Consider the following 23,590-nt stretch of genomic DNA (forward strand, 5'->3'; position numbering starts at 1 on the left):
TGCATAAAGGATCAAGTACTTTATAAGGTCCTTCTTTAGTGGGACAGGCTTCATACAGGAATTCTCCATTTCTTTTCTTTTAAATCTTACTAGAATACAAGCATTTTACTCTTTATAATTTCCCTCATTATTGAAATAAGAAATAAACTTCTCTCTTTGTCTTTTGTTTTATATTATTAAGCATGTTCATCACAGTATCCTACTAAAAATCACCATACATCTTCAACAAGTGAGGCTGTTCCTCCTCCAACTTTAACCCAAAACCAAGCATTTTCTCTTCCTCCTGGTCATACCGTCTGTTGCTTCATGGATGGTGGAGTGGGGCTTTATGACATGGGAGCCAAAAAGTGGGATTTCCTTAGAGATTTGGTATGGTTCATCTCTGTCTTTGAATAGAGAGTTTATTTGCCTTATGCACTTTCTTATAACAGCAAAAAACGGGATAATGAAGTCTTTGCAGTACCATGGAGCAGTTTCTATTGTTAAATAGAGACTAAATTTCTAGGAAACAAAATGACAGTTGTGAAGTTTAAAGTAATCTTTTATTGGAAATTACTGAATTCTGTTAGAAGTATTCTGACAGGTTTTTTTTTTTTTTAAACAGAAATAAAGATTTACAGACTCGTTTTTAGGTTGTTTATTTTTTTTAATGAAATTTTAGTTTGATGATCTTCTCAGAAATTTTCTCTAGTGGGTTTTCTATAATTCAGAATAAAAGTTTAAGTAAAATCAGAGAGCTATATGGTGAATGCACTCAGTTTAACATTACAAAGAATTATTAAATTCTCTTTGAAGCTGAAATTCAGCAATTGGTTTAATATATATTAGATGACCCTTTTCTACACCAGGCTTTTGGTTATTGACATTATTGAGAATATTTTTCTTTTCCTCTTTCCAAGTTCCCTTTTCACTGAAAAAAAAAACCAAACAAACAAAGCTCAAATAATTTTCAGCTGTACTCTCATATGCATTTGAATAGAAGCTGCTGGTTGGTTTTCTCTTTCCATTTTTATTTGGTTTGGTCCTGTAAAGCAACTGAGGCTTCAAAAAAAATTCTTACTTAATACTTGCGTTTCATATATTTATCAACTTAAATTCTACAAATGCATGTCTTGGAAATCAACCAATCGATACATTAAAACTGATGGATTGAAGTTTAAGCTGCAATAGAGCATAGACTGTATCTAGAAACACAGAATATTCAGTGGGGCACTAGACAACTTGTAGAACACATTTAATATACTGAGCTTTGTTTTTTTAGTCAGGTACTTTTTACCAAAAGGGAAAAACTGTTCCTGTTTTTAAAAATTAAGGTTTTGGGGTTTTTGGTTTTTTTTTGCTTAATTTTTTAATTTAATATTTTAGCAACATATTTCCAACAGAAAATGCTAAAAAGTTCCTGGCATTGCATACCCTGTGGTTTCAGGAAATAATTTTTCTGTTTTTAATAATAATGTATGAAAGAGCATGTTATAGTTGAAGTTATTTTATGCCTTTTAATTTTGACTGATAAGCCTAAATATAAAAGGGTTTTGGAACTCTTAATTGACCTGACAGTTAAATGAAATACAATGTATTTTAGAGTTTGATCTAGAGTTGGACTTATGAAGAAAATCAAATGTAATAAAAATGGATTAAATATTTGTTTCATTTAAGGGACATGTTGAGACCATCTTTGATTGCAAATTCAAACCTGATAACCCTGATCTTCTTGCTACAGCTTCATTTGATGGCACAATAAAAGTTTGGGACATAAATACTTTATCAGCGGTTTATACATCTCCTGGTAATGAGGGGGTTATTTATTCCATTTCTTGGGCTCCAGGTAAGAATATTTTGCGGTATGTCTAAATGTTCTTTGAATTAGCATTAACTGCAGAATTTGTCATATCAAAGTATTAGTTTTATATAGAAAGGCCGTCTTCTAAGGTTTAAACAAAACTTAATTATCAGTGAAACCAGTAGAATTCAATATTTCAAATCTTGCTGAAGCTTACCCTTTGAGTAATGCTTCCAGTATTTCATACTCAGAATGGAGGGAGAAAAATCACTGGAACTTTTCTAACATGGCATTTTGCAGATGAAAAAAATGTCCTGCTTTGCATGAGAAGCAGCTACTTAATGGAATTCAGATTATATTTTGTGCTGAAATAGTGGAACGTATGTAGTTAGCTCTTTTTCTTACTTCTTTATGTAGGAGTCTAATCACTGAAAAACTCCGTTTTAAACTTATTAGAATAGGAAGTGTCTTTTCTGCAAAGCATCTACTTTTTCTTTCACAAATCACTGGACTCACTGGGAAATTTCATGTTCAAAGCTGTCCTGTAACCTCCTTTGGTGTACCTGAAAATACACTTCTGATAGCTGTCAATAGTGGACAATAAGTTGACTTCCCTGATGCGTTTTATTTCTTTGGACAGCAGATGTATCTTTTAAAAATCTAAATAATTCATCTCTCTCTTCTCACCTGCACTTTTAAACTCTTGCAGTGGTGCAAGATTAAGAAAACAAAATACTGTTAGGTGTTCTCTCTCATTTGTATGATTTGTCTTTATATGTACGGAACTTTAAAGGAAAATGCTCTAGTTATTACAACTTTAGGCTTGAAACATTGAGGTTACCTCTCAGTTTGAATCATATGCATCATGATCATTAATTTCTTACATGCAAGACTTTTAGCAAGCATTAAGACACTTTTTACAGGAATACAATTTTTATTTGACCATTTCTCAAAACCAGAATGTAGAAAAACAGGTCAGGCTGTCACTGAAATTGGTGTTTGTGACTTAGTAGCAAATGCTGCCCCTAAACTATGGAAAACTCATGTTCATGTACCATTGATGTCTTATGTTCATATTATATTTCTTCAATTTAAAGTAGAACCACTGTCAAAAAATATAGTGATTTTATAATTATGGTAATATTTTACAAACATCTCTCTTTAGGAAATCTTAACTGCATAGCAGGTGGAACATCCAGAAATGGTGGCTTTATCTGGGATGTTCGAAAAGGCAAAATGATAACCAGATTCAGTGAGGTAAGATGAGTTTACTACTTTTTTGGTCTATATGAAATGTAAGTTAGTCATTCCCTCTAGTGTCCATAAATACAGATGGCCAAAGGACTTATGTTTTTAAAAGGTGCTATAGTATAAAACTTCATGGAGTTATGTAGGTGCCAGTTTACATGTGTGGCAGAAGTATTTTTACTTCCTCAGATTGGATTTGTGATACGAGAGTGGTGAAGCACCAGATGGACTCCATTATCTTAAAATTGGTCCTGTAGGGATACATGGCAAAAGCATTGCTGATTCCTTAACTGTGTAAACATATATGGATATACAGACTCAGCATCAAAATGAAAACTGTGTTCTGTATTTTCAAACATAAGGGCCAGAAAAAACTTTCAGTACCTGCAGTCTAGATCCATAAAACTCGATTTTGCAGCACACTAAGCAGTATGACTTATTTAGTGGCTTGCCTTGTATTACCTGAAATTTATCCAGACATTTTTAAGGCCTGAAATAGTAGTATAATTTTTATTGGCAGAAGGAGTTGTGTAATACTATGTTGTAGTATTTTACACTATTTTGTGCATTCCCAGTATATAGTTGTGATCTTCAGATTATACAGACATAATCATTTAAGTATAGGATCCACATCAATGTACAAGGGATGCTCTTTAAGAGAGAGGTAGGGGAGTGAGGAGAGACACAAGCAGAAAGCAAGGATACCTACCTTCAGGAGTTCTGGCATTCTAATACTGATATTGGTATTTGTGCTACTAAATATCTTTTCTGTAATACTGGTCCTGATACACATCCCAGTTAAGTTTTCTCATACCACAATTTTTCATGCCCACATACTTCATTATTCCAACAAGTAACTTACCTTTATTCAGACTGACTGAATAATTAACATTGGAAGGGACAACAGGGAGTCATCTGGTCCAACCTCCTTGCTCAAGCAAGGTCATTCTAGAACACTTTGCACAGGGTTGCATCCAGATAGTTCTGGAACATCTGCAGAGAGGAGACTCCCCAACCTCTCAGGACAATCTGTTCCAGTGCTTGGTCACTTACACAATAGAGAAGTTCTTCCTCCTGTTCAGTTGGAACTTCTTGTGCATCAGTTTCTGCCCATTGCCTCTTGCTTGGCACTACTGAGCAGAGCCTGGCTCCATCCTCTTGGCATGCTCCCATCACATACTGACAGACATTGATCTGTCCTCATTGATCACCTCTCAGTTGTGACTTTTCAAGACTGAATAGGCCCAGCTCTCTCAGCCTTTTCTTGTAAGAGAAATCATTTTTGTTGACCCCTATTGGACCCTCTCCACAAATCTCTCTTGTACTGAGAAGGACAAAACTGAGCACAATACTCCAATGTCCTCTCCAGGGCAGAGTAGAAGAGCAGGATCATCTCCATTGCCCTGCTGGAATACTCTTCCTAATGCACCCCAGAACACCACTGTCCTCTTGGCCACAAGGTCACACTGATGGCTCATGGACAGCTTGGTGTCCACCAGAACCCCCAGGACGTTCTCCACAGAGCTGCTTTCCAGCAGGTTGCTCCCAGCCTGAGCTGGTAATGAGTTTATTCTTCCCCAGGTGCAGGACCCTGCATTTGCCTTTGTTGAATTTCAGCTGGTTCCTCTCTGCCCATCTCTCCAACCTGCCAAGGTCCCTCTGAAGGGCTGCACAGTGCTCTGGGGTATCAGCCACTCCTCCCAGCTTTGTGTCATCAGTCAACTTGCTGAGGACACATCTGCCCCTTCATCAAGTCATTGATGAACAAGCTAAACAATTCTGGGACCAGTATTGAATCCTGAGGGCCACCACTAGTAATAGGCCTACAACTAGACCCTGTGCCACTGATTACAACCCTCTGGGATCTGCTGTTCAACTAGTTTTCAATCCACCTCACTGTCCACACTTCCTGAGATTGACTATGAGGACTTTGTGAGAGACAATGTTGAAATTCTTGCCAAAATCAAGGTGGGCAATATGCACTGCTATCCTCTCATCATCCATTGAGGTGAGGCTAATTGGCTAGTAGTTCCCTGGGTCTTCCTCTTTCTTTTTGAAGACTGGAGTGACATTTGCTTTCTTACAGTCCTCATCTCAAACACCTCTCCTGATTGCCACAGCCTTCCTTTCAAAGATGACCATGAGCAGCCTCCCTATGGTGATACTCTTTCAGCATTTGTGGATGCATCCTGTCAGGGCCCATGAACCTGTGGATATCAAGTTTGTCTGTGTGTTCTCTAACCCAGTTCATTTTGATCAAGGGAATGTCTTCCTTCCAGCATTCTTCTATGCTGGTCCCTTGAGTCAGAGATTCCTGAGAGCTGGTTCTGTCAGTGAAGACTGTTGAAAAGAAGGTGTTCAATAACTCTGCCTTTTCTGTATCCTCTGCCACCAGAGTCCCTCCTTGATTTAGTAATGGGCCTACGTTATCCTTGTTTTTCGTTTTGTTATTAATGGAGTTGAAGAAGCACTACCTCTTGTCCTTGATATCCTTGGCCAAATTTAATTCCAGATGAGCCTTTGTCTTCCTTATCTCATTTCTGCTTATTTTGCCAACCTCTCTATATTAATTCCAAGTGGGCTGATCCTACTTCTATCCCCTGTGCATTTCCTACATGCAGTTAAGTAATGACAGAAGTTCCTTGGTCATCCATGATCTCTTGCCCTCTTTCCTGTTTCTTGCTCATTGGGGTGCATTGTTCTTGAGCCTGGAGGAAGTGATCCTTGAATATCAACTGATTCTCTTGGACCCTTTTTCCCTGCAAGGCATGTTCCCATGGAACTGTTCAAAGAAAATCCCTGAAGAGACTAAAGGTAGATCTCCTGAAGTCTATGATTGTATCTTGCTGCCCTGCTTCCACCTTGCCTGATACTGAACTCCACAGTCTCAATGGTCACTGCAGCCAAGGTTGCCCCCAGCCTTCACATCTTCCACAACACTTTCCCTGTTTGTTAGTATGAGATTCAAGCAGCACAACATTCCTTGTGGGATCCTACATGACCTGTGACAGGAAGTTGCCATTAACACTTTCCAGGAACCTCTGGGACTCTTTGTGCTTCACTGTGTTGCTTCTCCAGCAGATATGAGGGTAGTTAAAGTGTCCCAGAAGAACTAGTGCCAATGACTTTGGGGCTGCTTGTAGCTGTCTGTAGAAGGCTTCATCCACTTCCTTTTACCTATCAGGCAGCCTACAGCAAACACCCACAACAGTGTTTTGTCCAAACCATAAGCTCTCGACTTGCCCATCATCCACCCCAAGATAGAGCTTGATATGTCCTAAATGTTGTCTCACACAGGGGGAAATTCCACCTATGTGACTTCCTGGCCTGTCTTTCCTAAACATTGTATAGCCTTTTGTGGCAACATTTCAGCCATGCGAGCTATCCCATTGTGTCTCTGTAATCACAGTGCAGTCAAAGGCCTGTCACTGCACACAGATCTCTAGTTCATCCAGTTTGTTCCCCATACTGCGTGTGTTGGGGTACAGGCACCTAATAGAAGTATTTGATTCTGTCCACATCCCAGTGGTGGTGCAAAGGGATGCCCCGTAGTCCTGTCTAGTGATTATGTTTTTGGCTGCTTGTGCTTGCTCCAGGTACTGCCTCTTAAGCCTCCTAATGCTACTAGAGTGGTTTCTATTGTTCTCCCCTTCCCTACACATTCTCTCTGGCAAGCCTGGCCCTGGTCGCTTTCTAAACTACTTTAAAGCTCTTGCAGTGAGCCCTATGAACTCCTGAACTAAACTCCTTGTTCTCTTTGTTGCCAGCAGGCTCGGTGTTGTATAAACTGACCCATGATCAAAACCCCCAAAATTGTGCTGGTAACACCAGCATCAAGTCCAGTTGTTCATCTGCATGATCTTCCTGTTTCTTGCCACATCATTCCCTGCAACTGGCAGGACAGAAGAGAAAACAACTTGTGCTTTACATCCCTTGAGCCGTTGCCCCAAGGCCCAAAGGTCCCTCTTGATTGTCCACAGTGTTCTTCATTTAAGCTTCAGGTGTATATAGTTACGGATTGCTCATTCTTCAGCTTGACCCAGTTTTGTCTCTTAGATGCTGGAGGCTGTAGCAGTTTTACTACTTATCCCCATAGTCCCAGTGTTTTGGACTTGGATTCTCAAACATCCAGCTTATATTGGGTACTCATTATAATGTGGTTTTGTACAGTTTACTGTACTGGGACAAAAAGGGCTGAAGACCACAGGAGAATAAAGTAAAAAATATGAGTCAATAGATGAGAGAAAAAGGGGTGAATTATTTCTTATTGATAGGTATTTTGCATTTTTTGAAGCATGGAAAGAATGGAATCTTCTGCATTGCCTGGAGTCATAAAGATTCCAAAAGAATAGCAACCTGCAGCAGTGATGGATTTTGGTGAGTGTTATTGGAAGAAAAAAAATTGCTAAATGCACTTCTCAAGTCCATAAATTTTGACAGTACTCTCAGTAATTAATTTAAAAAATTTTCTTACTGGACAAAACTTAAATTCTATTACTCTTCTGTACTTGCTAGTGTACATTTTTCATGATCTTAAGAAAAAAATAAAGGTAGTGTTTTCAAATGGAATAGTGTCTAAGACACACTGATAGTGAAACTAAATAGTTATTTTTATTTGGACAAGAATATCCTTCTAGGTTTCTTATCTGTAGATGACACTTTTCAAAAGACAGCCAACTTTAAAAATTTTTTTTTACTTTGTTGTTTCAAGGACTAAAAAGTACTATTTTAGAATGAAATAACTACAGGTGTGTTATCACAGGAGTATAATACCTCATTTCTAAAAATGCATGAATATCCATTGAAACCAGTTTTGCATATATTGTGTTTCAGTACAAGAGATTTTAAAAATCTTTCTTCATTTGTTTCCTCTGCTACCTGTGTCATTCCAGCTCGAACATAATGGGCAGAAATTTTAGAAAACAATCAACCTTCTTTTTAATTCATAAAGATCTATTTGTACCTTAAAACCATGACTACAACTTTGATTCTGGGCAATGAGATCCTGTCTTGAAAGATGTACCACAGTGAACGTCTTTAAAGCCCCTCTAGAAACACAGATAACTGAAGTCAAAAAAAAAAAAAATCAACATCCAGTTAAATGTTGTGATTGAAGGGCCAATATTGTTTGTGGCTGTTTCTCCAATTCTTTGTGTGTATCTTTTTGCTCTCTGGTTTATTTGCACAGAATAAAACTTAATTTTGGATAGCCTACCCAGAATGTATTTTTCCTTATAATATCACATTGTAATTGCTTTCAGTATTATTCGAACCATTGATGGCAATGTTCTTCACAAGTACAAACATCCAGCTGCAGTGTTTGGCTGTGATTGGAGTCAAAACAACAAGTAAGTAAAAATTAACCCAAAGAATTGACAATATTTACTATTTAAATAGATTACCAGTAAAGTAACACAAATTTATCTAGAATGTGATATTCACTGTGATAGCAAAATACTGAAATGATCTCTTCCAAAGCAGGATATGCCTATAGCAGCTCTCTCTTCCCAGTAGTATATGTCATTGACTACCATGAACTTTCTTAACTTTCAAAGGAAGATCATTTCATATTGATGAGTGGAAAAAAATTATCTAGCTGAATATATAATGGGGAGGGGGGGGGAAGACATTCAATACCAGGAAAGAGGGGTGAAGATTGGTGTCCTTGTAATGACTACTAAGGGGAAAATGAAGCAGACAACTAAATACATTGTGATTATATGTAAATTTTGTAGATAATTCCTAATAATGACATGACAGTTTTTTGTAAAAAAAAAAATTATAGTAATTCAATTAAATAATAGTTGTGTATTGGGTGCATAGTCAGATGAGTGCAAATATATTCCTCATTGCAACTAAAGGATCTTTATCAGGTTGTTTATGATTTAGTTTTTTTAATTGGATTATCAATACCTACATCTTGAAGAGATGAAGGAGAAGCAAAAAGTTGCTATTTAAAAAAAAAATTGAAAATTGCACATCATATTTTTTTTTTTAATTTAAAAGGCATTCATCATCTCTGTGAGCAAGGATTTTGCTGGTTTTATTTTGCAGAGATATGATAGCTACCGGTTGTGAGGATAAAAATGTTCGTGTTTACTACTTGGCAACCAGCTCTGATCAACCATTGAAAGTTTTTACTGGGCATACTGCAAAGGTGTTTCATGTGCGGTGGTCTCCTCTCAGAGAAGGAATCCTCTGCAGTGGCTCTGATGATGGGTGAGTATTTCTGAACTATTCGAAAACTTAAACCTCAAGCAGGACTATTGGAGAAACTCACATAGTGAGTGAAACTCAATGGAGTTGTCCATAATTAATAACCTAAATCTCTGGCTTGTTCAGATCCAGGTTTTATCTCTGCTCTTAGTTTTATGTAGTATTTGGACAGCAGGATCATTATCTAAAATAGTCACAACTGCTGCACTAGTGCAAGTTTCTATGTGCTTTCCCAAAAGTAGGGTCAGTGCCTGATACTGTTACTGCAAGGAATAGAACAAGGAGGATACCACATGCTTGCATTACATCTGAAGAAACAGGTGCAAGACCTGCTCTTATTTGATATTTTTCAAAAGTGTACTTAAGTAGAATCTGCAGAGAATTTTAATGAGTATTGGATCCTTCTGTTTTTTGGTTTGATGCCATTGTTTTTGAGGGAGGGCACATCAGTCCATGGCAAGCAGAAGGAAGCATTTTTCTATGATTCTAAGCCACTTCACTGCAGAATATACAAGATATATTTGTAAAGGATATTTTGTCAAGTTTAGAGTATTGGCTTCTATTGCTTTCCCATTATCATTCGAGGTTTGTTCTTGAAGCAAAATCTATTTAGTTCATAGTGTAGTGATTCATGACAGAAGACAACTTGATAGCAAACTTCTTGGCAATAAAATACATTGAATAGGACTGCCCCTAGAATTGAACCCTGAGGAGCATTGCTGCTAACCAGTTGCCAGCCAGATTTAGCCCCTTTCACTACAACTCTTTAAGCCCTGTTGTAATGCAAATAAATATTCTGATAAATTTGAAGTTTAAAATATTGCTGAAGTAGAGAGCTAATTATATTTCAATAGGTGATCTGATGTAGATTGTCCTCTTTTCTCCTGTTTCAGAACCGTTCGGATATGGGATTATACACAAGATGCTTGTATAAATGTTCTTAGTGGACATACAGCTCCGGTTCGGGGACTGATGTGGAATCCTGAAATTCCTTACCTTCTAATATCTGGCAGTTGGGACTATACAATTCGAGTTTGGGACACAAGAGATGGAACATGTTTGGACACAGTTTATGATCATGGTGCAGATGTATATGGTAATATCTTTTAATTTTTTTTTAATTTCTGTATTGAAATGTATTCTAATAGGGTTTGAAATTTATAAAGTAGTTTAATCAAACAGGTTATTAGATAAACTTATTTGACTACATTTTTAAATATCCCCTCTACTAGGATTAACGTGTCATCCTAGTCGTCCATTTACTATGGCATCTTGCTCTCGTGATTCCACTGTGAGACTCTGGTCATTGACACCTCTTATAAACCCTCTACAAATAAATATCATAACAGACAGATGCTGGGATGATATTATTGGCAATACAGGTAAGCAAATAACCATTGTTTTCATTTTCTTTATGTTAATATTTCTATTCCTTTGGTTGTTTCTTATTTTAATTTCATATATAAATTTTTGTGTGTGTTAGATCGTGCCGTGGAGTCTGGAGCTCCTCCTTTGCTGTGTGGTAAAGTTTCCAGGGATATTAAACAAGAATTGGAAAAATTGTCAGGAAGTCCTCAAGGAAAAAAACTAAGGTGGTTTTCAGAATTTTTTTCAGTAAGTATTCTGCAAACTTAGGGATGCTGTCAATGTGCATGACTTTCTTTTCTGAAGTCAATCTACAAAATTGAGATTTCTTTTTTCTCTACCATTTTTTTCACTCTTTCTTGAAAGGACCTTAGAAAATAGGCAGAAATAAATTTATTTCCTAACATGTTGGCATATAAAATGTCCATGATTGAATTGCTTGTCAGTTGTGAAAAACAAATTTTACTAATTCAACTTTGCAAAAAACAAACCACCTTTTTGCAAATTTAAATTAGTGAAATAATACAATTTTCTATAGGAAAAGTTAATTTGACAGCAATTTGCTATTGAAGAAAATAAAATTATGTGTTTAATCAAACTGCATTAGAGTTTTTAAAAGAACATCCTCATTACTGGTAAGTTTGAACTGCCCCAGTGTCTGTGCCCAAACTGCTTTTTATGTTTTAGGAGCTGTAGATCCAGATGACCTATGCCTCAGTATCCATCTACTGCTTTTTCTCCATTGCAGAGTAATATATTCTATAAATTGCTGCAGCTTCTCAGTGCAAATGAGTTAAAAATTATGTGTTCCTGTGAGTTCTTACCTGAATAGGAGCTGCACTTGAGGTGCAACAAGTACAAAATTACTTGGAACTACAGGTTCTACTACTACTGAAACTTGTGTCAAACACTGTTGTAATTTAAATCAAAACACTGACCTAAAAAGACCTAGTTCATCCAAAATAGATTTGGTTTGAGTTTTAGCTAAATTAAAGTGTATAATTTAGAAATAATGAAACAATCTTTCTCAATTTCAAACTTAGATTCTTTTTTGTTAAAAATATATTTTTTTACAGAAGTTATAAATTTTGATTTCCCTTGTTATTTGACAGTAAAACTCTTTTAAGAATACTAGAATTTTACAAGAACAAAAGCTTTTTTGATCAGGTATGGGCAGTGCTTTTTGAAAATGAGGTATTGTGCTAAACTATGAGGAGTCTAGTAAGAGTTTTAGTGGACAGAAAAAAAGGAGAATAGTCCTCTTTTTTTTTTTTTTTTTTTTTTAAGGGGAGGTGAGAGAGTGAGGTTTCCCTAGTTGGATTTTATGCTTCTTACCAGCTCAGAAATTATTTGACTTCTAAACTTGTGATCCTGGTATTCTTAGAAAAGCTTCTTTAGGTCAAAGTTTTCATGGTTTTTTTTAAGCTTTTGAATACTCACTCTCTTCTAAACTTCATTCAGTGTTAAAACTGTTGTCCTGTTTCTACAGAAGGATTGATTCAAAGGCCAATAGAAATGCTTAAAATTTATTTTTAAAAAATTATTTTGTGCCTATACCGTTATACTATATAATATGTCTATTTTAAGATTTAATATTAAGGTAGTGGCAGGTTGTGGCAGTCAAGCCTTGAAGCTCTTTTCTACCTGGCCCATGCCTTTGTTTTATAGAAAGTAGTAAACAGGTCCTGGGTCAGATCCTGCATGGCAGCAGCTGACTGGTGGTTTGTGCCAGCAGTAGACACAAGATAGCTTGCATTTATTTGAGAGCAAAAGGGAAAACTAATGGTGAGCCCTCAGCTATATCCACACATAACCAAATAGGTTCATGGATCTCACTGTATCTTTACAGCCTTCAAGAGGACTGAAGGACTTGTAGTCTCTTGAACTGACTCATGTTTCCGTAATAAAGGTTCTAATATTCAAATTGTCTGAAATTGTATCTCTTGGAGTTAACTGACAAATGTTTTCCAATATCTTTATAAGTTCAAATTTCTCTCTTGTACATAACTGTAATAAAACTCTTCTTCCCTAACAATTTTAGCCTCCAGGAGGCAGCAAAAATTTATGGGATTTGGTTGCTGTAATAAAGGGACAGGACGACAGTTTGCTTCCACAAAACTACTGCAAAGGAATCATGCATATGAAACACCTCATTAGATTTAGACTGGTAAGTGAAGCACAAACAGTATGTGAAAATGGTTGTTAGTCCCTATAGTATTTCGCCATTTAAAAATAACATTCAGTGCTTTACAAAAGGTCTCAACTTCATATCCAAAGATATTTGTGTAATACCAGTTCTTCACTGCAATACTAGTCTGTTACAACAGTATCTAGCTGAGTCTGTGTGACTTCATGTATTCTCAGTGTTAAAATGCTAGGTTACAGTTATTAACTAGAAAAGCATTTTTCAAAACAATTAAAAGCAATTGCAAGCAATCATCACTACAGTTTCAGCTATGAAGCTATTTGTCTTGCCTATTACATACAGTGTACTTTTATATTCAGTAAAGTCAAATTATTTGATTGTATAAACATGAAGTGTGTAACTATGTTCAGATGCATAGACAGAGGAATTAATGTCTGAGAATGAGGGAGAGTCAGCAGAAGTATGTTTTGTAGCTCTCTGGAAGAAGGATTGGCATGAACCTGTCCTTAATACAGATACACAGCTTAAGAGTGACTTGGATGAGAAAAGGAAATTCAAGTACTAGGCCATAAATTTATTAGTAGCTGCATTTATGAATATGCAACCAGATACACAGTTTGGGTAGAATCTGAAGATTCATCATTCTGTCAGGAAGTTCTTAGGAGTACTAAAGAATCCCATACTCTAATGACTGGCTTGTAAGTAGCGGAAAGATGATCTACTGGTATGGATCAGGGAATGCACTTGCCAGCCCCAGGCCTAATACTTGCCAGGTATCACCTGTTGTTTGCTGTTACATGCTGTCTCTTTTGCAAAATCACAGGCTCTTTTAGAGTGCCCTATGTTACTGATGACACTCAAGTGATTAAAGTTTATTAGTGTTGTTGACTGTAATAATAGTAGCTGCTCTGCTAATCCTATGAAGCTCTGTTTGTGTGTCTGTGTGTCCAAAACAACAGTTTTCTCAGCCAGTTAGCCTGAGAAGACATTAAATCTTGACCTGTGCAGTGCCAGCAGTCTGGTTACTCCTGCAAAATTACTTCATGCATTTATAACTCCAGTGACCTAGAGTAACTACAGTAATTGCTGGTCTTTCTGTGGATCTGGATTAAGTGTTCACATTAATTAAAAGCATTTTTTCCCCTTCTTGCTGACTTAGAATCTTGTTTGGAAGCTTTAAGAGAAAGTATGAGGTAGAGTAATGCTGACTGCTTTTTGAGGACTGCAAATACTCTCTTTTCCTTAGGAACTAAATAATGGCACTGCAGCACCTATACATTTCAGGATGAAGTAAGGATGTAGAGCAACACTGTTTTTCTGGTTTTAGTAAACAGAGAGGATGCATTGGAGACTTTAGCATGAAAATAATGAAAAATATAGAGGTGCTGAGGAAAAAAATAATGTAGTATGTTTTTAAAAAAAACGAAACGGATTCTTGGGAGCTGCCATTGGTTTACATGGCAGTTTACTTTGATGAAGAATGTTCAAAATTCATTCTCCATCTTCCATATATGGTTCTGCAAAGTCATGAATAGCCAAATGCCATCATTGTGCATTGAAGATAGAATTCAACTGAGAATTCTTGTAATAGGAATCTCCCTTTTTTGTTTGTTTTTTTTTTTTTTTTCCCTGTACAATAGCCAAATGCCATCATTGTGCATTGAAGATAGAATTCAACTGAGAATTCTTGTAATGGGAATTTTTTGTTTGTTTTTTTTTTTTTTTTTCCCTGTACATATAATTCTGTTGCAGTTTGTTTGTCAGACCATGCCAGGTGAAGAAATTTAGTCTTATCTTCCCAACTAATATAAAAATTGCAGAAGTTGGGAATATAAATAATTTCTTGGCCATAAGGTTAATGGGGATGACAGATCAAATCACAGAGCTTGTTGTCTACCAGTTAAGCCTACTGTCTTTGTTATTTCTTTGTGTGGACATCATTATAATAGTAATATGTACAATTTTCAGCTCTGTATGGTTTATGTTTACAAATTATTATTTTTTAAGTTTCAAAATATCAAGATATTTATGAGGGACATCTGGATGAATTACTATCATATATGAGAATAAAAAATGAAGTTATTATAGGAAGACAATAAAAATGTATATGCACAATAAAACACTAACACATTTACTTTAACAACATAAATATAGTTCACTGTAATCTCATTGAAATCTCTTTCAATTAGCCTTTTTGCTAAAGAATTTTTTTCTTAAATGATAACCTTTATATTCTGTTGTAATATTTAGCAATAGTTCATTCTTAAGGAAACTTTTTTCATCACAGAAAACTTCTTAATCTTTTTTTTTTTCCTCTCAGTCCAAGGCACAAGAACTGACAACAGTAAAGATGTCTAAATTTGGAGGTGGTATTGGTGCACCAAGCAAAGAGGAAAGACTCAAAGAAGCTGCAGAAATACATTTAAGATTAGGACAAATTCAGCGATATTGTGAGCTAATGGTAGAACTTGGAGAGGTAAAATATCAGAACAATATTGAAGAATAAAAAAAAATGAAGGTTTCTGAAAACCAGCTACCCTAGCAAAGATGGGGATGCAATGAATGGGTCACAAGTCCCCAAAAAAGTAATCTTGTTCCACTTATTTTTAACAAATGCAGTGTAAAGCATAACTCATTTCTTATTTAACTCTTGGGAAATATATTTTTAATGGAACAAAAGTTACACTAGTTTAAAATATGGCTGCTTCTCAAACAGAAATGATTATGTTAAATGTATTACTGCTTTCTTCTAGTGGGATAAAGCTCTCTCAGTTGCACCTGGTGTATCAATGAAATATTGGAGGAAGTTAATGCAAAGGTAAGCTAATTAAAATATGATGGCAAATTGTAGCTTCAGTTCATAAAAGGACACAGACAAGTGGGAAGGATGGATACTATTACCAGATACACTTGTCATTTGTTACAGCATTCTAGTGATGGTACTTTTTGTTCAGTAAGCTTTGGGGTAGAATTGTGGAGGATTTCGACAATAACTTTGTGTACAAGAATCAAAGGCTTGAAAATAAATTGCAACTTTATAAACTCTTTAGATGCAGCATTCACAGTTTGTAAGTCTGGAAAGGCAGATGGGTTTCAGTGAACTTTATTCAGCTTCATCTAACACCTACACCATGTAGTTAAGTTTGGTGATTGTTCATATGTATCGTTCTTTCTTGTTTATTTATTCATTTGCTTAATTAGGAGAGCTGATCAGTTAATTCAGGAAGAAAATGATGATGTCATCCCATATTGTATAGCTATTGGAGATGTGAAGAAACTGGTTTCTTTCTTTACTTCAAGAGGTCAGCTTAAAGAGGCTCTACTTGTTGCACAGGTATTACTACATGTATACAAGTGTGGGAGATATATTTAGCTCTTAGCTTGTAAGTCAGAATATGACATGCATATTTAAAAGGCAAAATAGCTGAATAATGATGCCCTAGTCTTTACTTCCATGTGGTATTGACCAGTTTTTATACAGAAATCATAAGAAGGAGGTACCTCATGTTTACAGATTTAAAGCCTGATTCTTCTAAACTGCAACCAAATGACCATAATGCAAACTGATGTGTTCAATTTCATTTGAAACAGAACCTGATTTTCAACAGCTGGTATTGCCCTTAACATCAGATTAATGTAGAATTTGATTTCTCTTGAATTTCTATTGAGAAATCTATCTGTAAGTTTTAGCAAAATAATGTACAGAATGTAACTTTGACACATGCTTAGATTGTTTTGAACTATAGTTCAAACTATTGTGTTTGAACTTGAAAGCAAGTTAAAGCTCCAGAAAGATCTTAATTTTTCATGTAAGAGAGGTATTGCAGAGCTACTATAATTCATAGAATAGTCTTTGTCTCAAAGGTTTAATAAGATAATAATGAGCAACAAAATGCCAGAATTTACCTTCCTTTGTAACTGAGCCCTGAGATTTAATGGTATTATCCCAACTATATCTTAAAGCATGTGAAATAATTTCAAAAAAATCACAGAATCAATTAGGTTGGAAAAGATCTCTGAGATCACTGAGTCCAACCCTAGACCAGCCACCACTTTGTCAACTGATTTAATTTTAACCCACACTGATCTCTTTGTAATTAATGTTAGAAATAAATTATTGTCAGATACAAAGAAAAGTTCACCTTAAGCCACTATATGCCAAATCTTTCCAGATTTGCTGGTATACCTGCTGAGCAGTATCTATGGACTTCATTCTTCCCTCAGAGCTTCTTGCTCCTTGGGGTGTAAAAATCAAGGTTGTAGCCTTCCCCATCCATTATATCCAAACGCTGAAGAATTCTGCACAAATGCATAGGAAGGAAGTCTCTTGCTTCAGTAGAATTGTTGTATGGCTAGATAAAACTAGGCTAAGATTTAGCTATGAATAAGTTAATTAATTTATACATTCAAATATTTTCTTTGTTATAACTGGGCTTTAGAAAGTTTTTTTTTGTATCTTAGATTATTTTTATTGTTATTGAAAAAATTAATTTCATCTTCAGTTTGAATTCTGCATTAATTAATCTATATTTTATTCACTTCCAGGCAGCTTGTGAAGGAAATATACAGATGTTACCACTCTCCACAACAAGTGGAACTTCAAATTCTGGTGGAAATAATACGGATGATTATAATGAGTAAGTTGTTCTAGTTTATAACTATAAACCTCATTTTACTGCAGAGTGTAAAATTATTAAAGGTGATAAAGCACAGTGGTTTAATTTGGCATCAGCAATGTAGAATTCAACAAAATATTACATCTTCTAGTACTTATAGAGTTACTATCTACCTGATGCTACACTAATTTCCCTCTTGTGCCTCCTGGCACAAAATGGAATATTCATATGTGTGCATTATAATTATAAATGTCCTTTTCTCTTGCTCGATATGTAAGATGCATTCCTGTGCCCTAAAATATATAGCATATTAACTGAGAACTTTTGGTGAGTAAGATTTAGCATTAACAAGTATCTGTGATCTCCTGTTATTACACATAATCTTCTTCTGAAGCTTTGCTCTTTGTCATAATTGAAGGTTCTGATAATATAAAATAAAAATCAAACTGAGAAAGTAGGTTTAGACTAGATATTAGGAAAAAGCTCCTTACTGTGAGGCACTGTAACAGGTTGCTCAGAGAAGCTGTGGCTGCCCCATCTCTGGAAGTGTTCAAGGTCAGTTTGGATGGGGCTCTGAGTAACCCAGTCTAGGGGAAGGCATCCCTGCCCATGGCAGGGGGCTTGGAACAGAATGATCTTTAAAGTCCCTTCCAACACAAGCCATTTTATGATTCTCATTGTCCGTGCCATTAAAAAAACCCAAATATGCACCTCTCCTTGTCTAGAACAGTGCTCAAAAACCTGAATTACATTTTCAAGTTATAGTTGTAGTAACAAAACCAGTTTGGAGCCTGTGTAGTTACTTCATTTACATGAGCAGTTTTTGAGCAATTAGAGAAGTACTAGTGCAGAATTTATAGGTACAGATTGGATATCCAAGTATTTGATTTTCCTTCTGTCAATCTGAAGAGACATTTCCTACTGATACAAACTTTGGGAAACTGACCCACCTCAGTATGCATCAACATAAGCAGTCGATGAAGCTCAAACAGATTGCATTTTTCAAGCTAGTATGGTCATTGTCTGTGAGCCAAATATTGCAACTTTTAGGGTACAGAATCAAATGTAGTGAATTTTACATAAAGTAAGACCCAAGGCACTCCAACCTTAATGTGACCTTGTAGAATTTCATTTTTCTTCTTGCAGTCTCCTGCAGAAAGTCAGTAAAGAACTGGCAGATTGGTATTTCCAGGATGGCCATGCAGTGCTTGCAGCATGTTGTCATTTGGCTGTTGAAAATATAGAGGTAATTTTTTTTTTTCTTTAACGATGTAAAAGCCAACATTTATTTCTTTTTCACATCTCTACACATCTTTTTAAACTTATGTATCATATTCTAAAATGGTATTTGGCATTTGATTTTTTTACACTTAGGCAGAGTTAGATAGTTATAGCATTTAAGTTAGTAGCAGAGGTCCCTTGATTCTATTAAATTCAAGGTTTCTCTCATGCACAGAAGGTAGTGTGTTGCTGCTGAATTTTATTTACAATATCTTGCTATATTAGACAATAGAAGATACTTAAGTACCTTGGATATATACATCTAAGGGTTACTATTTATGGTGACCCAAAATACCCATTCAGAACTAGAAGTTATTGTGTTCAAGAAGATGCAATCATCCACCTTGAAGAATTTGCAGTCTAAATGAAGAAGTAAATAGGAAAAGAAAACCCCACCCCTCAGTACAAAAAATAGAACTGACATGTACGAAACATTTTCTCATGTTTTTTATTTGCTTCTAGTTTAACAAATTGTTTCTTTTCCTCATTATATCTGGATTTTGTTGTTGATGACTTAACATGTTTTTCCTCCTCTATCCCCCCAAATAAATATAATTTCATCCCAATGAGCTATTCTGAGAGAAATTGAGAATCAGTAAATTCCTGTATTTCTAAATAGGCACAACAACAGATGTTGTGTAGTCTTGTAGGGTTTGACATTCTGCTGTGCCTATTGGTAACTATACTCAGTAAGAGAGTAAGAACAGCACATTTCCTTCCCATTTTCTGGGGTTTTTGAGTCTCCTTTCATTGAAAGGGAGGGGGGAATATACACTCTGAATGCTAGTGTCCTTAAGATTAGATGGAATTCCTAGCATGCATTTCAGGTATCCTATTTATGTGATCTCTTCATTTGAGTAAAGGAAGATTCTGCTAAAGGAAATCTATTTGGTTGTTTAAAAGCACATTAACACATGGTGCACAATTATTTACTCATTCAGGAGACCCAAAATATATAAAATTGAGTTTAATTACTGTAGATTTTGTCCTTCTGTAAAAGGTATCATAAGTGAATCTCATATGCTCCACATGATGAATGCCCAAAACTGCTTCTGTCCCTTAATGATATAACTTTTTCATTGAGCAAGCTTGCGATGGCAAACCTGATTCGTGGAAATGAACTGGAGCTGGCAATCAGTGTGGGTACTGTCTTGGGAGAAAGTGCAGCACAAGCAACACATTATGCACTAGAATTACTAGCAAGAAAATGTATGGCAGTAATAACATGGTAAGAATTTCTTAATCCAAAGAAGATTTTTTAAAAATTTTCTCCCTGACAAAGCAATCAAGGTGTGTCATTGTGAAACTTTTGTAGAGATCAAGCCACCATGGGAAGGGAGAATAAAAATTGCTGTTTGAATAAGAAATGCTATATTAGACCTTTGAAGTACAGGGCATGCAAATTTCTTCTTTAATCTCAAAATATAGTCTGTATGCATTGTAAATGCGAGAGGAGTCATTGTCAGAGAATGAAACCCACTGAAAAAAACACCCTGGCTACTTGGGCAATAGGTAGCTTATGAAGTCCTAGTTTGTACTGAATGAAAAGAATTGCTTCAAAAAAAATAAGGCTGGAATTGAGTTTAAAAGTCAAAAGGAACAGCTCAAGTAGGGTATGTGAAGTGATTTTTAAGTACTTGATTGAAAAATATAAAACTATAAGTCTGAAGAATTATCTTCTATTGGTATTAGGAACACAAGACTCCTGCAAAGATTTAAGGATGAAACAGGATGACTATTTAATTCTGCAGAAGTAACTTCTCTCTTGCATAGAGGGGAAGCCTTCTGGTAAAGTTTCTTTTCCTCATCATAGTGGTTTTACTTTGAAAAAATACTTGTTCTTCTTCTTTTTTATCTAACACTGAAAAAGCAGAAAGCCTTTCTAAGGTGTATTTGGCAGCTGTATAACTGGTTTGTAATTAACATTCCACAAAAAATGTGTACTTAAACAGTTAAGGATCAATTTTTCTTCTACAGTTAGTATTTGCTAATGTATTTAGAGGTAGTCTGAGAGAAAAATAGTGGAACTCCTCTCTACAGAACATTTAGCTTTCATTAGACAATGAAGCATTGTGGAAAAAGATAAAATAAGAAACTGGTAACTTGCTGCTTTCATTTTGCAGTGGTTTAGCATGTCTGCATTGCACCAGTCTTAATAGGATTGTTTTGGCAACTCCATCTGCAGCTTTTAAGGTGTCTGAAGCTCTTTCATTGTTAAGGGTGTTTTTTATTCAGCCTCCGATAGGAAGCACTGGATGTGGAGTTAAAAAAAAAACAGTGTATATTTTTTCCAATTCCATAACAAAAGCTTGTTCTGATCTCAGGGCCATAATTACTGCTTATAATGGTATGGCATCTCTGTTTATGTCCATAAAGGTTCTGTAAACTTACAGCATGTGTACACTGAAGTCTACATGGTGATAAAGTCTGTATGTGATACAATTGTAAAGTGATGTACTGCATATTGCCCAAGTCTGGATTTCTCAATGGGTTTCACACGCTGCACTGAACACCTTGCAATCCTGGATTCTGATTTTCAGCCATTGCAGCATATTTTTTATATTCTGTAGGAAAAGATCAGAGATTCATGAATCTTTTTTGTAATAAAGAGATTTTCACACAGCATAATCCCCTTGGTTAACTGATTCATAAGATCATGTATAGAGAAGGTGGAGTTCAAGGGTCTCTGATATTTTAAGGGCTTCCTTTTTAAATTTACTGGTTGTTATGCTTAAGGATATTAGTTGGAAACATTTCACTGTAGTGAAGCACTTAATTGTGGACAGCAAAAGGAATACCAAAAGGATCCTGATGAGTGAATAAAGAGATCAGTTACTGCTGGAATGTTTCTTGGGTTTTGGTTGGTTATTTTTAGAAATGTTGTAAAATATCAAATCAAGCCAAAAAAAAAATTTAAAACTAAACATTCATGCACTTTCCCAAACCTAGAGCCTTGATAAAATGTGTGAATGTAAAGGACACATTTTTATTTGTATTTAATACCTAAATACTGTCAAAAACAACTTTCTACTATTCAAATAGCTAGTCATATTTTACCAGAGGTACTGAATTCTGCATATGCAAACTGAGCCATCTCATTTTGATCTTTATACCCAACAGTGTTTTCAGTTTGATTCTTAAAAATCATTCCAGTTTCTTAAAATCTCCAGCTTCTTAAGAATCATTCCAGGTAGCACAATTTGTAGGCCATATTCTTCTTTGAATTCCTTTTTTTCAAATGAATATTGGATTTCAGTTTTTTGACAATTTCTAATCACTTAAAAAATCTTTAAATTGCTTATGAAGATTAGTACATATGAGTAAGTGATCTTGAAAACAGCTTAAGAACTTGTGAAATATCCTAGATTCTGGAAGAATGGTTCTGTAACTTGGAAAAGTGGCTGTTACCTAGTAATAATACCACAGATTTTTTTAAAGACCTTTTGGCATGAGTTTCTTTATGTTGTCAAAAGGCATAAAATAGAAAGCTATTTTTTTGTTGTTGCTGCTGAAGTCAGTTGCCCTGACCCTTAGATTTGTTGCTGTAGTTTAATTATTTTCTATGAGATATTTTCCCTGTAAAATAATACAAAATTTTGTTCAATACTGTTTCAATGTCTTCCTTTTAGCTTCCCATCACTTGGATACAGGTATTTTGCTTTTTTGGAGAAAGTTTAAGCTTATTTTTTCCCTTAATAAAGTCACACACTTTTCAAATTTCTCTAAGTGTCCTAATTTTTAATTGTGATTAATACTTGTAAGTGAGCTAGAAAGTAGTTGCAAATATTGGATAATAGCTTACTTGAAAATTTTTAAGCTAAGGATTACATTTTTAAGCTAAGGAGGAAATCAGTAGGATTTTTTGCCTACACAGGGGCAAGTCAGTCTTGAGGTTCACAGGAGAAATGATGTCTGCATGAATAGAAGAGTCACAGAATAACTAGTTATTAAAACTTAAATAGAACAATTTCCAAATAATTTCCTAATATTATACATTCCCTTCAGCTGTTTGTTGTGGGAAGGATAGGATAACAAATGGTAAAAAGTTTAGGAAAATGCAAGAAATATCAGTTTGCTAAAACAGTTTGCCTTTGAGAAGGATGAATATAGGTATCTCATTTTTTTTCTTATATAATCTCTCTATTTCTATGTCACGTGAGCACCAAGCCATTCTGGATGACTGAGAGATGTCCTATGTTGATGTCATGAAGCTTTAGAAGCCTGGAATTTTGAGGTTTCATGACACAGAACCGCATTATCATCTTTTCTCCTCTCAAATTGGAGAGTTCCTACTCTCCTTTCCCATCCCTGCTCACATGTTCTTCCATTTCACTTTGAAATGGTTCTGAGGCTTAAGAATTGCACAGCTGTTTAATTCAACCAACTAAAGCAACAGAAAATTAATGAATGACTTTCCCAATAAGGTGAATAATTAAGCCTCATTTATTGAACAAAAACAGTCTTAGGTACTGAGCTTGCTTGTGCACTTCTCTGGAAATAGTATTTTTTCAGTAAACTCTTATAAGGAATGTAAAAGAGAAAATAGCTTCCTTCTATTACAAACCATCAAGAGTAACCATATGTCATCTTTTGTTTGTGCAGGGATTTAGCAATTGATCTTCTTATGATGATCCCTGATAATAAACTGCAGTTAGTAAAACTATGTGCTTTTTATCCTGGATGCACAGCAGAAATAAATGACCTGCATGAAAAGGTACAACATAAAACAATTTACCTGAATCTAATAAGGTTTTGAATTGATTTATTTACTAATTTCAAAACACATAAGGCTATATAAAACCATAGGATGAATTTGTCTTTACCATCTTATATGTAACATATTCTTTTCTCCTCTATTAGTCTTTGTTGACTTGATTTTCAGTATGGTACAATAAATGTAGTTCTTCATTTCTATCCTTTAGTGCACTCTTTCCCTGA

The 23,590-nt window shown here is 35.4% G+C and overlaps 1 protein-coding gene across 1 annotated transcript in view; it reads left to right on the forward strand.

The window, feature by feature from the left end:
• The window catches only part of WDR17 (WD repeat domain 17), a 48,534-nt gene that overhangs the window by 14,957 nt on the left and 9,987 nt on the right, over positions 1-23,590 (forward strand). The window contains exons 7-24 of the mRNA XM_041479854.1: positions 182-369; positions 1,657-1,825; positions 2,946-3,037; positions 7,323-7,405; positions 8,290-8,376; positions 9,083-9,247; positions 10,138-10,340; positions 10,477-10,626; positions 10,728-10,858; positions 12,651-12,776; positions 15,076-15,231; positions 15,509-15,573; positions 15,957-16,089; positions 17,301-17,392; positions 18,518-18,617; positions 19,741-19,880; positions 22,282-22,302; positions 23,255-23,366. Of these exons, the coding sequence (XP_041335788.1) occupies positions 182-369; positions 1,657-1,825; positions 2,946-3,037; positions 7,323-7,405; positions 8,290-8,376; positions 9,083-9,247; positions 10,138-10,340; positions 10,477-10,626; positions 10,728-10,858; positions 12,651-12,776; positions 15,076-15,231; positions 15,509-15,573; positions 15,957-16,089; positions 17,301-17,392; positions 18,518-18,617; positions 19,741-19,880; positions 22,282-22,302; positions 23,255-23,366 (2,213 nt within the window). The remainder of the gene's footprint in view (positions 1-181; positions 370-1,656; positions 1,826-2,945; positions 3,038-7,322; positions 7,406-8,289; positions 8,377-9,082; positions 9,248-10,137; positions 10,341-10,476; positions 10,627-10,727; positions 10,859-12,650; positions 12,777-15,075; positions 15,232-15,508; positions 15,574-15,956; positions 16,090-17,300; positions 17,393-18,517; positions 18,618-19,740; positions 19,881-22,281; positions 22,303-23,254; positions 23,367-23,590) is intronic.

This window comes from Pyrgilauda ruficollis, unplaced genomic scaffold, assembly GCF_017590135.1.
Source record: "Pyrgilauda ruficollis isolate IOZ18807 unplaced genomic scaffold, ASM1759013v1 scaffold5, whole genome shotgun sequence".
NCBI lineage: Eukaryota > Metazoa > Chordata > Aves > Passeriformes > Passeridae > Pyrgilauda > Pyrgilauda ruficollis.